Source organism: Papio anubis, chromosome 2 (assembly GCF_008728515.1).
Source record: "Papio anubis isolate 15944 chromosome 2, Panubis1.0, whole genome shotgun sequence".
NCBI lineage: Eukaryota > Metazoa > Chordata > Mammalia > Primates > Cercopithecidae > Papio > Papio anubis.
In genome coordinates this window covers 134,646,915-134,660,407 of record NC_044977.1, presented here as the reverse complement: position 1 = coordinate 134,660,407, position 13,493 = coordinate 134,646,915, and the positions used below count along the sequence as shown (strand labels likewise).

General features: G+C 37.5%; 1 protein-coding gene across 3 annotated transcripts; it reads right to left on the bottom strand.

Moving 5' to 3' along the window:
* Positions 1 to 414: 414 nt before the first annotated feature.
* Positions 415 to 13,397, bottom strand: CCNL1 (cyclin L1). 3 transcript variants are annotated; one of them, XM_003894914.3, is made up of 11 exons: positions 12,411 to 13,397; positions 12,030 to 12,104; positions 11,483 to 11,592; positions 5,649 to 5,769; positions 4,793 to 4,857; positions 2,899 to 2,998; positions 2,682 to 2,786; positions 2,452 to 2,593; positions 2,094 to 2,205; positions 1,896 to 1,994; positions 415 to 1,207 (listed from the first exon to the last, which is right to left on the bottom strand). In XM_003894914.3, the coding sequence occupies exons 1-11, from the start codon at positions 12,711 to 12,713 to the stop codon at positions 859 to 861; spliced, it is 1,581 nt and encodes a 526-aa protein (XP_003894963.1). In that variant the 5' UTR covers positions 12,714 to 13,397; the 3' UTR covers positions 415 to 858. The 3 variants fall into 3 exon arrangements, with proteins under 3 accessions (XP_003894963.1, XP_021790413.1, XP_009199733.1); XM_021934721.1 differs by lacking the exon at positions 1,896 to 1,994 and having other exon boundaries at positions 12,411 to 12,832; XM_009201469.2 differs by lacking the exons at positions 415 to 1,207; positions 1,896 to 1,994; positions 2,094 to 2,205; ... (1 more) ...; positions 2,682 to 2,786; positions 2,899 to 2,998 and adding an exon at positions 4,226 to 4,543 and having other exon boundaries at positions 12,411 to 12,832.
* Between the last annotated feature and the right edge of the window lie 96 nt (positions 13,398 to 13,493).

The following is a 13,493-nucleotide window of genomic DNA, read 5'->3' as shown; positions in this document are numbered from 1 at the left end:
CTCAAGTTCAGGGGCCTCGCCTCTTCTCCTAGCCTACATAAGTCATAACATTAAATGCCTAAATTATACAGAACTGTTAAAGCTCAATAGTTACTAAGTTTTGGTTCATTCAATACAGCACCTCATTTCAGAAATAGTACTTAAATCTGACTCAAAATTACCTTATGCAAATCAGGGTTTTTGGTTTAGTGCTACAATATTTAATGTTACATTGTTGGGTGACTCCCATTCCCTTTTTCCATATACACAGTGAAGACTTACAATAGCTCACGATGCAGTTAAGAATTGCATTTTACTAATCTCATACTACCATCTAATGGAGGAAAGAATAAGTTCATCAGAAAACCAGTACAGCCATTTTGCTATTAAAATTTTGCTTTTTAATAATTTATTTAAATAAGATATTTGAAGCAGTTTAGAAAAAACAAGATTTGTATTTTATTTCCTTGTAAAAATCTTTACACATGCAGACAAACCAGTGTTAAGAAAGTATTCACCATCATTTAAACAAATAACCACTTAAATAGAACAGTGTCTGCAATTTTATCTGTATAAAAATAAGATACATTTTTACAGAATTCACGCTCCAGTTCTTATAGCAATAAACAATACACAACTATAATAAAGTACAATTGAACCTGACCATGGTTTTTAATTAGATACTGCTAGGGCATTTTAATGTGCAAAAAAATTAACATAGTTCTTTTCAAAAGAAAATGTCCTCAGTGTTCTAGAGACCTAGAGGGTTTCAAGAAATCAAATCCTAATCAGTTTGCGTTTAATGTTTTGATTGAGTCCATACATCACACTGTAGATAGGCAAAACCAAGAACTGATGCAGGCTCAAAGGAAGAGAAAATCAGCGCCTGTGCCTGCCATGTCCTGAGCGACTGCCACCATGGTGCTTGCTTTTATGGGACCTCTCAAAGGAGCGAGATCGTTCACGCCTGTCTCTATGATGTCCCCTTTCATGCCTGTGCTTCTTGGCTGCATCTGAGTGATCCCGAGACTTGCTCTGAGATCGAGAACGAGATTTTTTCCTTTTATGACCATGTCTGTTTGAACTTTTTAAATCATCTCTGGTATGCTTGGCCTTAAGGTGAGGAGAACCATGATTATGATGTCTTCGAGGGCTTTCACTGTGACTGCGGGACCTGCTTCTTGATCTCGAGCTGTATGTTCCAGATCGACTCCGCCTATTATTATAGCTTAGATAATAAAAATTTGAAGTTTAGGTTCAGTTTCTATGGGGAACAGATTACTCTGGTGGTTGCTCATAACAGGTTCAAAACAAAACTACCAGCTACATAAATGACAAACCAGAACTTTTCAAAATCTCCCCACCCATCACTGCTGTATGCCCAAGCCTATATATAACATATTAAATCTTAAGCAAATGTTCTTATGTCTATATTCCAAGGCGAGTAATTAGCAATTTTTAGTGTCCTAGAGCTATGCTTTTTATTAAATATCTCCCACATGTTCAAAAGACATTGAAGAGCCACGAGGAGCTAACAATCTAATTACAAGCCTAACTAGGAAGGATTCATTGGTTAATCTGATTATTAGTTATTAATAAGGGGTTAATGAAATACATTTTCTAACTGAAATTTTTAAAAAAAGGAGTTTTCACATTAAAAACAATACTATGGCCCTCAAGCACTTTGTGGGTAGCTCCTACACTTCTCCAAAAAACATGGGAGAAAATATAACAGAATGCCATTAAGATACTGTATGTCCAGAACATCTCCAAACTCATTTCTCATAATTTATCTCATATTAAAAGCCTAATTCTAACCTAACTTTGAAAATAATCTATGTTCAATTTTTAAAGAAAAAACATTAACCTTTAAAAACTCCAAATAAGACTGCTTCTCTAAGAAAACATTTACTTACTGTCTTCTTGGAGTATGTGATCTAGAACGTGATCGTGTTCTTGACCTTGATCGACTTGCACTTCTGCTATTTCTACTTCTCTTGCTGTCTTTTCTTACACTTCAAAAAATCATGACACATTAGTTACAAACTTAGTGTGTTAAAAAGTAAACACATAAAAGATTCCTCAAGCCAGTTTTCCAGCCCAAGTATACTCACCCATTGTAAGGGCTTTTGGAAGCCTGTTGTCTATCCTCAGGTTCTTTTTTTACTGTCTTCACATTAATGGAGATTGGTGATTTCTCTTCAGCTTTTACTTCTCTTGGCGATGCTTTTAAAAGACATAACAGCATGTTAACTACTGGATTTAACAGAGGGCCAAAAAGTTGTTTCTAAATGTAACTCAAAGTACCATGCTTCCGCTTCCAAGTATCAGTCTTTAGCTGACTGCCATAAGAGAACATAGTAGCAGTTTCTTAACATCATTTTTCTCTATGCAACTTTCAAATGTAAAAGCTCTCTAATAGAAATACACTTTCAGTGCCCCCAAGTCGTTTTAATTCTAAATACATCTTACATGGCTTGGAGGCTGGAGAAAATCCACCGAGGGTTGAAAGGGCTGGAGTTCCATCAGGATTCAATCCCTTTGCTTTTAATTTGGCTTCTTGTAAGGCTACTTTTCTTTTTTCTACTTCTTTTTCCAGTAATTCATAGTTTGGCTGTTGGGGAAAAAAGAAAGTTAGCATTTCTCCCTTACAGTAGCTTAGACTCTTAGCATCTTGGCACAAACGAGTAAATAGAGAATACCTTTTTTCTGGTATAAAGCCTAAGCGTTTCTATGCAGATTTCCTGGATTTCCTCTTCCGTAGTACCAAAAAGAAGAAACCAATGGGGACGAGTTGGCAATGGAATCTAAACCATAAGAACAGAATGGTTTAGATTAAATTTTTGCTAAATCTGTATTGGAACCACCGAAAATTTGTGTGATTTATCCTACAGAACAAAATGGGAAATATACACCTACCTGAAGTGCTCTAGCTGCAAGGTAGATGCAAGCACATGCTATAGTCTCTGGTTGAAATCGAACAAAAACATTGGTTCGAAGACTGTCATTCATGTAATTCCTGAAAAATATTTCAACTATAAGCTTGTATGTAAACAAACCAGTTCTTCTGAAGCTTACATAAAATTGGAGACTCAATCTACTTTATTCTTTTTTCTTCTCTTATTTATATTCACATCCTCATATTCTAGCATATAACAACTCTTAATTCAAAAAAATCAGTAAGCAGTAAGAATGTGATAGTAGGACCATTTGCAATTTTCCTATATATGAGCAAAGCTCTTTTAAATTATTTCGTATTACAATCCAACTAGAAATTACTCCTAAAGTTAATATATTTCTGTAAAAAGCAATGCTTTCAAAGTCAATTCTCACATGATTAGTTTCAGGAATGATAAACCACTCCAATAATACTTCAAGCCATTAATTACTGACCATCTCTCCTTTATCCACAATAAAAGCAGTGTCAACCAAGTTCTTTTCAAAAGCTCAAAATACCGTTAACAGGGGTAAAAAGGCATTTTCAGTAGGTAACAAGTTAAACTTATATTAAGAAAATTAAGATATTTAGAAAATCTAGATAGGGAAGTAAAGAGCAATAAACACATATAATGGCCTTGTTTACATACCTTTTTTGTGACTAGGTAAAAGAGATAAACTACTTCAGTTAAAAAATTGCTGAACTTTTATTAATGAACTCTCCCCACAACATTCCTAAACTATTAAAGAAATTTTACAGGTCATTTAAAAGGTTAAGCTGAAATTAAATGGACTATTTCTTAAAAATCCTAAACCATGAGAACTGCTATAATCCATTTTATGCAACACATACTTAAAATGTCATGCATTTTATAAAAGTAATGAGACTTTTCTAACATTACAAATATTTACTGAGTCCAAAAGAAGCATGGCAGTCATTAAAAGGACATCTTGCTGGGAAGTCCAAAATATAAAAATTACTTCACTAAGTCCTTCACATCAATAGTCTTAGGAAACAGTAGTTGTGGCTGATCCACAAACTCCTTGGCTTGACCTTTAAATAAACCAGCACTCTAAATCACACATCTGCATCTCAAAAAGTCCAAGTGCTAAAGCATTTAAGCAATATAATAGTAACATCTCTTTTAAAAATGAAGTGCTTCTTGCTTCTAATATTACCCGCAATACAGCCAAGCAGTTATATAAATTAAGCCAGTGTGGGAACTGGTTCCCATTTTAAGCTGCAAGTTTGTAGTCTCCTTTGGTAGAATTCACGCTATACATACTAAAAATAAAAATTTAGTCAAACTCCTAATAAGAAACCATTTAATTCATAATGGCTGGACAACAAATCTATCAAAAATGAACTATTCATTTTGATAGTTACAAGTATACATTAAATACATAGGCATGTCAAATAGTTACTTCTAGAAGCAAATATACAAATCCTTTTGACACCCCGACAGAACTAGAAGATGCTGCCAGATGGATATGGACCACTTCAGTGAATCTCGGATGAGAGCTTGCACTGGATTGGCTGGAGAGCAGGGTAGCCAATCAGGCCATCCTGAGGTCATGGGCTGAAGTGCAGAGGGCAGAGTTCTATGACTTACCATCATGGACTACCCTTTAATTAAAGAGTAGAAAAAAGAACAAAGTTAAATTGAGTTCTCCATTAAAAGTAATTAGTCAAGCCAAGAAAACAGGAAGCAGAAATAAGCATTATTTACCTTTTGGTTAAAAAAAAAACAAAAACAAAAAACAACAAAAAGCCCCAAACAAACTTATCTCATTATTTTGGAAAGGGAAAATGAAACTTACTTTATTTCTGCTTCTGTTTTCCTGGCTAGGAAAGAAATCTAAAAAAGTGACTTACCAGGCAGTTTGAACCAGGGTTTGATTACGTTCACATTCTAAGACTTGTAAATACATAACAATGATCTGAAGGACAAGGGAAAAAAACTCAATTTAGTATACTGGTAGTTCTTTCCGAGTAGAGTTCAATGAAAAAGTAATTGAAAATGTTAGATTCAAGTTATAATTCTGCATCGATAATACAGACCAATTTAAATGTACGTAAGATTCTATTGTGAACTGTTATATGACTAGATTTTATATAAATTCTGTTTAGAAGTACATTTCAGAATTGTACAGGAAAAAAAGGAAACTAAAAGAGTATTTTTCATTGGCACTTTAGATGGGCACTGTGCTAGATTATTTCACCTAATTTGCCAAGGTACATTTCTAGCCCAGGTAGTCCTGACCTGGGTAACTCACTCTACCGCTTATATTGCGGTAAGAGAAAGCTAAGAGATGTTGGGAGAAACAAATTTCCGATAATGCTAACAGTGAGCAGCCAACACACTTAGAACATTCTACTATGACAGTAAGTGTGCCAGACACTTTTGTAGCTACACATTTATTCCTTGGAATGAGGAACTTTACATCTCTGTATTCTAGGTGGAAAAACTGGGACTTTAACCACAGAAACAAAAATAACTTCTCTATGAGCACACAATTAAGATTTAAGATTTGAACCTACATTTCTGACTGTCACTTTACTGATAAATCTCAACATCCAAAAGAATGTTTTTCGATGAAGCCTGAACCTTTAAAGGAATGCTTTTTAAAACCAAGGTTAATGCTCAGATAGAAACATAAATTCATATAAAATAGAATTTTTAGAAAAGTCCTAATACTTACGAACCCAATTTCTGTACTCTACAACTCACCTTATGAGGATGCTTGACATGAACACAAAATCCCAACTCCTTTAGCACCCTCCTCTCTGCTTTGATAACTTGATTTTTGGTGTTAATGTAGTTCTGATCAAGGATCAGGGGGCTTGGAGTCCTATAGTTTGTAAGAAATAAAATCAAAACTGTTTTGCACATCCAAAAAATTTTATTTGTGGCATCTCCATTTTCCCTTCCAACCAACTATTGGCAACAGAAACCAGCTTTTTAAACTCCTGCAAACAAGTTAAAGCATTAATCTTGTGCTGTCCAAGTTATGCTAATTAAATATATACATCTACGAGACTAAGTTCCTAAAGGAACTAACAATTCTGTAATGAAAAAAATTCACTCCAATGCTCTAATTCATCCTTGCCAACTTTTCCATTCTGCTTATATTCTAGGAGTATATATATATATATATGTATTTAACTTTAGTGATAGCATGATTTGTTATCACAAACCTCAAAGTCTCTCCAAGAGACTTTCCACTGGCCAAAGTAATGTGCTCCAGGCTGGTCCGATGGTAGTGGGTTATCAGAACTTACTAAAATCAGTGTCACTAAAGTTAGTATACAATCCCCCCACTGCTATTTGACTCGCTTAAAAAAAAACAAAAAAACTAACGTGCTCCTAAGATTTACAGTACTATAAAGTCCTCAAAGATCATACTGATTTTTCAGTCACTCTATAAAACAATAACTCTTGGCTGGTTTATGGCCAAAATTTTTCAAAAGTTGGGGGGGAACAGTGGGTAGTTAATCCAGATTCCCCTCCAATGGGGTAATGTTTTTAACAATCTGTTGTTAAGAGCCTACCTGTTTAAAAAAGTAATCTGAAAACTATAGATTCAGGTCAATTACCCAAATAAATTAAAAATCACATTTAAAACTCCACGTGACCCATGAGATCCAGGCCAAAATTTGGTCAGGGTTGTGGTTATTAGGCAATATGCTTTAGTATTAATACAGAAGAGAATGAAGGGCTATAGTGAGGGAACCAGAACATATTCAAGGGCTCTGTGCCAGACTAAATTTTGGTAACTCAGAAGTTTCTATAATACAGAAGGCTTATGTTAGTGGTTTAATGCTTTAAAAGTAGCACATTCAACTGATGTTATCCCCATATGTTTTATTATATAGTTTAAAAACCTATTACATAGCTTAAAAACTTACAATAAAAGACGATCTTATTTATGTCTTACAATTCGGAACTGGTTTCTTCCCGAGAAGTTTCAGTCAGGAAAGGTTAAGGAATTGGGCTTTTGTTTTCTGTTGTTGGTCATGTCTGAAATTTACCCAAGTCCAACACATTCTTAGATCCAACCAACAAAAACTACAATTGTTATCAAGACGCTGATTATATGGTAAAAGTAGAATACTTCAATATTTTTGTCCATACTCATTTCATTTTCAGCCAAAAGACTTAAGAGTCTTTGCTCTAGGCAGGATACACGATCTATTTTTAAGACAGTCATCCTCTCTACCCCAATAAACATCAGATCCAGAAAAATGTATCTCATATTTTTAAAACAAAAATCTACTTTGATACATGCACCAAAGGTTAGAAAACAATCTGCAATGAACTTCATTATCCCTATGGTAACATTAGAGTAAAAAGTCAGTTATCACACATTTTCCTTACTTTCCTCCATTTAAAATTATTACAGAAACTGGAATGCTTACTAAACAAAAATTGGCAGAACTAACAAAATAAAAGACATCTGTTACTTAAAATGGCCTTCACTCAGACCCATTCCTCACACCTATGAGGAATGAGGCCACCAGCTGGCCTCATTGAGCTGCTTTCTAATATTAACGTGTAATGATGAATCCATTTTATCAGGACAGTAGGCTACAAATTGCTCTTTGGAAAATAAGTCAAACTTAATTCTCATGAAAGCAACCTCTCTCTCTCTCTCTATATATACATACACATATACATACATACATATAAACATATTCCAAAGATCTTAAGGTTTATGATCAGGTATTATCATTATAGGAAATTTGGAAAAAAATTACACCAACCTCAGACTCTATTTAACTTATGGTGGTGTTATCTAATGCTCTCCTTAACTGGCATTAAGAGATAAAATAGCTCCAGTGTTACAGCTGCACACTGTTTTAACTCTTAACCCGTTGCAATCCAGACAGAAAATGGTATCATCAAAATCCCTAATAAAATGTAATTTTATGAAAATATAGTTGTCTCATTTTTCTCTATTTTAATAAAAATGACACCTCTTAACATAACCTGCTTTAAGAGCTGCCTTCAAATGGTGATATAATTCATTTGTTCTTGCAATTACACTAAAGCAGCTAAATATTTGTTTGAATTATAGCTACTATTTAGTCCCAAATCAGACTTATACACAATATTCTGTTTTTGTGTCAAAATCCCAACGACATCAAAACAGATTTAAGAAAACTAAACCCATTATTTACTATAATTCAATATACACTTAACTTCTTGCTTAATCCTGCTATTTATTACCCACAATTTTCAAAGTTAACTTTGTGGGTATATAACCTAAAACCAGACACTTTTATTTTGTTCAGAATTGGTTCTACCTCACAAATCAAGGGTGCACCTGTAATTTACAACTACCTGGTAGAGATTACTTTGTATCATAAATTTAAAAAAATGTATCTCCATAAACCAGCAGTAAACAAAGTTTCAAATTACAAATTAGTACTTTCTGTTGCAAAAAGCACATTAAATTAAGGTCTGCTAGAATTTTTTCCTTCCTAATCAGGTAAACTTTCCTTGCCAATAAAGTCTGGGGAGGTGGCATTTTAAAATCTCTTTAAAAAAGAAGTCTTCATCTATTCAGAGAAAACTCAGAAATAATTTTCATTATCAACACACAAACTCAATTTCTGCTTTAAGTTTCTATTGTCCGATGTTTCTGATTTATAAGAGAATTATTTTCAGTTTTAGAAAATCCTGGTCTTCGGTAATTAGAAGTTTATTATATGGTTTGTTAGAGGAGCTTTTTTCCTTTAGCATGATTATGTAATTGACATATAACTCAACAATAACAAAAATTACAAAGTCCAAACATGGTTAGTCTCATTTATGTGTTACAAAGACTGAGAAATTTTGGAACCAGGTTCTCAAGAGACTGTAAGAGATAGGTAGTTTACAAAGAGGCATACTGCCAAGCAATATACAAAAAATCTGTAATGCCTACTTAAAAGTAGAAACATTCCTTATAGGTATTTAAACAAACTGAAGGCCACCTTGTAGAGCCACAGAATTATACTATAGAAAGCTGGTAGATTAAATAACATCACTTAATACCTTTCCAATTCGTACCTATCCAACTTTTATTATCTATGGATACACTGAAAGTACATGACATTTACTAATGAGAATGGTTAAAGCAGTCTTTGAAAATTTTAATACGCTGCATCTCAAAAGTAAATATTTGGAAACTACTACAATGAAAAAGCAATCGTCCCTCTAAATTTAGCCATTTATTGTGAACTTAAAAGATAACTATTGAACCACAAAAAATTGAAGGAGGAATAGGCCAAACAATCCAGGTTGGGAACTAAGCACTGGTACTTTTTAAAAAGCTCCTCTGCTAATTCTCAATGTGTAGCCAGGGTGAAGAGACCAATGACCTACAGGCGACATGAATAATGTATCTCCACTGTAACTGTCACAGTCACACTACAATTTAAAGTTACAAATAAACTAGATTAAAACAAATAGCATCATCAAGACAAGTATGCTTTACCTAACTAACGTATAATACCGACAGTACTTTCTAATGACATTAACCTGTGCAAAAATAAATACAAAGCTATAGTTCTAATAACTTGGACAGCAAAGACAAAAGCTTGTAACAAGAAACAGGAGTTTTTCTAAATGGTTCACCAGTGGCCAACCTGTTAGTCCCCGATTCCAGTGACCTATTCTCAGAGCACTGGCTTCTCCTTGGGGATTTTCGATACTTCACTCACTGTTGCCATGACGACAGCTTCATCTCTATGTACCACTCCACATCACCCAGGCTTTGGTAAATGTAGCTGGTCGCTGTATAGTCGGTTGCAAGGGAAAAAAGAGTTGAAGTTAATAACATATACAAGTTACGTGCTTGAGTAAACTTGTAATATGCATAGAAACACTTTTACATCCTGCTTTAAAAAAAGGCTTCCATGCAATTAACAACTCCTTTTAAATTTTGCTATAATCAGACTTCTAAGATTGAAACAAAATCAGTTTCTCTGTAATAATGACCCAAAAAACAAAGTTACATCAGACACAACGATCAGGTGAGATTATATTATTTTAAATTCCATGGTTTTTACAGTTAAGACCTATTCTGACTGACATCAACGAAGAAAACAGTCTCACAGGAAAATTTCACAAAAGATAATCATATGATTACATAATAGCTGGCTCAATGGTTCAAAGAATAATACTAGAAAACCATTTCCTTTAAGCAAAGAGAAACCTTTGACTAAAGATAGAGCCTTGTATTAGTGTCATAACTTTAAACATCCTGAAGAATCAGCCAGGTATCTAAATACAGATTAATGCTCAGACCATACCGAAGACCAATTTGAAATCTTCCCAATTCCCAGGGACTCATCAACAAACTAAAAGATGTTTTAGAATTTAAAAATTACTCTATCCCTGGACACAGTTAAGGTGAATGAGAAAAGATGGGGGAGAAAAAGTATGTAGAAAAACTGTTTCAGACTTTTTGACTAGGATATTTTTTTTTAAAAAAGAACTGTCTGTAGACTCACAGAATAGACTAGTCATCTTAAAGTTGCTTTAATATTTGCTTGTCTGAATAGTTCCATTACTGCCAACTTACAGATTCAGCCAATAAGGACTACACATATAGGATACTAACAGCACTAACCAACATACCCAGCCCCCAGAACAACTTATAATCCTTTTAATAACTTCCTTTCAAACTCAGTACACTGACTAACATCACTACAATTCCTTAAAGAGTGAATACAAAAACTAATCTACACCAAATATATCCTTCTGCAGCATGTACTGAAAGTCACCTGTAGATGCAGGAAGTCCTGCAACAAACTTTTTGGTACTACCTCACAGGAACACATAGGTCCACATAAAATTATGTTACCACAACACCTACGAGATACTATTTCAGTCTCTGTATTTTCTTACAACATCAAATAAATGAGCCTTATCTAAATGCAACCCAGTCAATCTTGTTAATTTTCTAACCCACTCACTGAGACTGTATCTGACCAAAACAAAATACCTGTTTATTCCCTTTGACTTCAAACTTCAAACTTTATCATCCTGCAGTCCTTTCAGATCCGGTATTATTCGATATATCGTAGTTCAATGTTGAGAAGTACTCTAACAAAAGCCAACCTCAATTGATAAAGAATTAACTGGGACTTCGAGTAGAAAAACATAATCTACACAGAACTTTGCCACAATATTAACTTAAACTACAGTGTTTAAACTTCCACAGCCTTCAGTCTTCCAGAGAGGGGAGAGGAAAAATAACTTACAGAATACACTCACACTTGAGCCAAATGTACTCCCTTTCTTGTTTAATCTTAAGCCACAGGCCTGGCTTCACAGCACTGTTAGGATTGTCCATAAATGCAACTGCCTCTACAAACTTTAGATAACCGGTTAATTATGTTTCTTTTTTCAAATTATTTTAAATATCAGTGTTCCTATATGAACTTTAACACCTAAATTAAAGTCCGTTTTCTTTTGCATCCATATTCACTTGAAAGGAAAGATGTTTTGATTTGATGACGGGTGCACAGTACAGCAGTAGCAAGTGATGCTATGTTCAATAATGCCAATCTTACCTTTTTCCTCTTAACTGGCGTAGGTGGTGGAATACATTAATCACATCTCTTATTCTTCTAGGTGCTTCTTCGATTTTTGATGCAAGATTAATACAAGCCATAGCAACAATCTGTAAGAAGCCACGAGCCACAAAAGCCATTGTTAGATTAAACTCACTTTGAAGAATAAACTTTAGAACACAAGTGGGACAATCTTTAGTAAAATTAGAGCGGACATTTCTATGCCATAAGCCTACCAGCTATGCTAGTACTACACTCTTTGTTGTTCCACTCATCTTAATTTTGGTTCCAGAGTCAAGCTCAATCTCACAGCACTTCTGTATTTGGTTGAAAACTACTTCTCGTTAAGAGGGCACTTAGGCTCGGGATCCATTTTCTGGATTGTGAACCACACTCTAAAGGTTTCCACTTCCTGGCGAGTGAGAAGTAGGTACAAAGGCCTAAACTAAACCACTCCCTTTCTGGAAAAGCTGGCTGCTAACACTACCCCTACTTCTGCCCATTTCCGGATGAAGAAATCCCTTTTACCCGCCTCCGCTGTGCTTACCTCGAAACTGTGTTTGACGAAAGATTTGGAGTAGAAAAAACGATGAAACAACACCTGCCCCGTTGCCATCGCCACCTGCAGACAAGAGAGGAGAACGGAAGCGCAGGGGTCAGGCGGGCCCGCTCCAGGCGCCGCCGCCATTTTGTGCCGCCGATCGCTTCCCTTTCCCCTCCCGCCGCCGCCGCTAACAGCCCGCTGCCAGGTCCTCCCTCCGCCTCCGCAGCCCCCCGCCCCGGCACACCCCGGACCCGGCTGGGCCCCGAATGGGAGAGCCTGAGGGAGCCGTCCCCACCCTCCCGGGGCACAGTGATACGGCGATGCGGCGTAGGGAACGGAGGGCAGGAGAGGAGTGCCCAGCCGACCCAGGGCCAGAGCACTGACCTGCGGCAGCCGGAGGAGAATGCCGGCGGCCTGGATGAGCTCGCAGCCCAGGATGCGTAAGTCTGTCTCGCTGGGCAGGTCAAGCCCGTCCTGCATGGATGGGGTGGGCGAGAGCCTCTCCTCCGGAATCAGAGAGTGGTCGATGGTGAGTGAAACTTCCGAGTACAGGCGATCGCCGATCAGGATCCCTCCCGTCGTGGTCGTCGTCGTGGTCGTCGTCCCGGAGCTGGAGCCGCCCGCGCTTGGGGCGGCAGACGAGGCGGCGGCGGCAGCAGTAGCTGTCGAGTGAGGCCCGGACGCCATAGTCTTAGCGAGCTGCACGCAAGCTCAACGCAGCCGGAACCCGAAACAAGACTAACCAGCGTTCTCGGCGCGACGGATATTCCCGTGACCGCCGGGTTCTGGGCCGCTTCACGCCGCGTGCGCTTCCGCCCTGACGTCACCACGCCGGGCCGCCGCGCGCCAACTAGTCCCTTCAGGCCGCGCCTCCGCCCTCGGCATCTGGGCCTGCGAGGATTGTTTGGTGCTGCGACAGACCTTGGGGTCATCAGTGGCTAAGGAGGCCTTCTCTAGCCGAGGCCTGTCGACACCACCTTGTTTGTGATACTTAGCCACACGAATAATGGAGCTTTACAAGATCCCTTATGCCCAAAATAGAGATGGCGGCGTTGGCTATCATCTCTGCGCCCCTTCACCCTGCGTTCCGGCCTCTTCCTTTAACCTCGGCGCGGCCAGTGTTCCGCATGTACCAAGGGAAGTGGCGGCCGACCTGAGCGCGCTTTGGCGGGTGAAAGTGGTGACTGGTGTCGTGTGTGGACGAATGTGTAATATAAAGGGACCCTCAAGGAAACTGGAGAGGGCTGCTTTACAGTATTTATCCTGCTTTACAGTATTTGAAGAACACAGGACAGTGGACTGTATCGGTTCCCAGATAAAAGTTCCCCGGGGGGCGTGTTTTTGCCAGTGTGGGGAAGTAGGGCGGAGGCACAGGAATGACCGTGAGGGCGGCAGCTTCGTAGCTCCGCTTGCGAAACTCCTGCCCGGCCTTTGACACTGACAAGGCTTTCAGTAATCTGGAAAATC

Coding starts and splice junctions, on each gene's coding strand:
- CCNL1 (XM_003894914.3), bottom strand. CDS start 12,713: ATGGCGTCCGGGCCTCACTCGACAGCTACTGCTGCCGCCGCCGCCTCG. Junction 4,858..5,648: donor ATGTCAAGCATCCTCATAAG/GTGAGTTGTAGA, acceptor CTTGTCCTTCAG/ATCATTGTTATGTATTTACA. Junction 2,594..2,681: donor GGCTTTATACCAGAAAAAAG/GTATTCTCTATT, acceptor TTTCCCCAACAG/CCAAACTATGAATTACTGGA.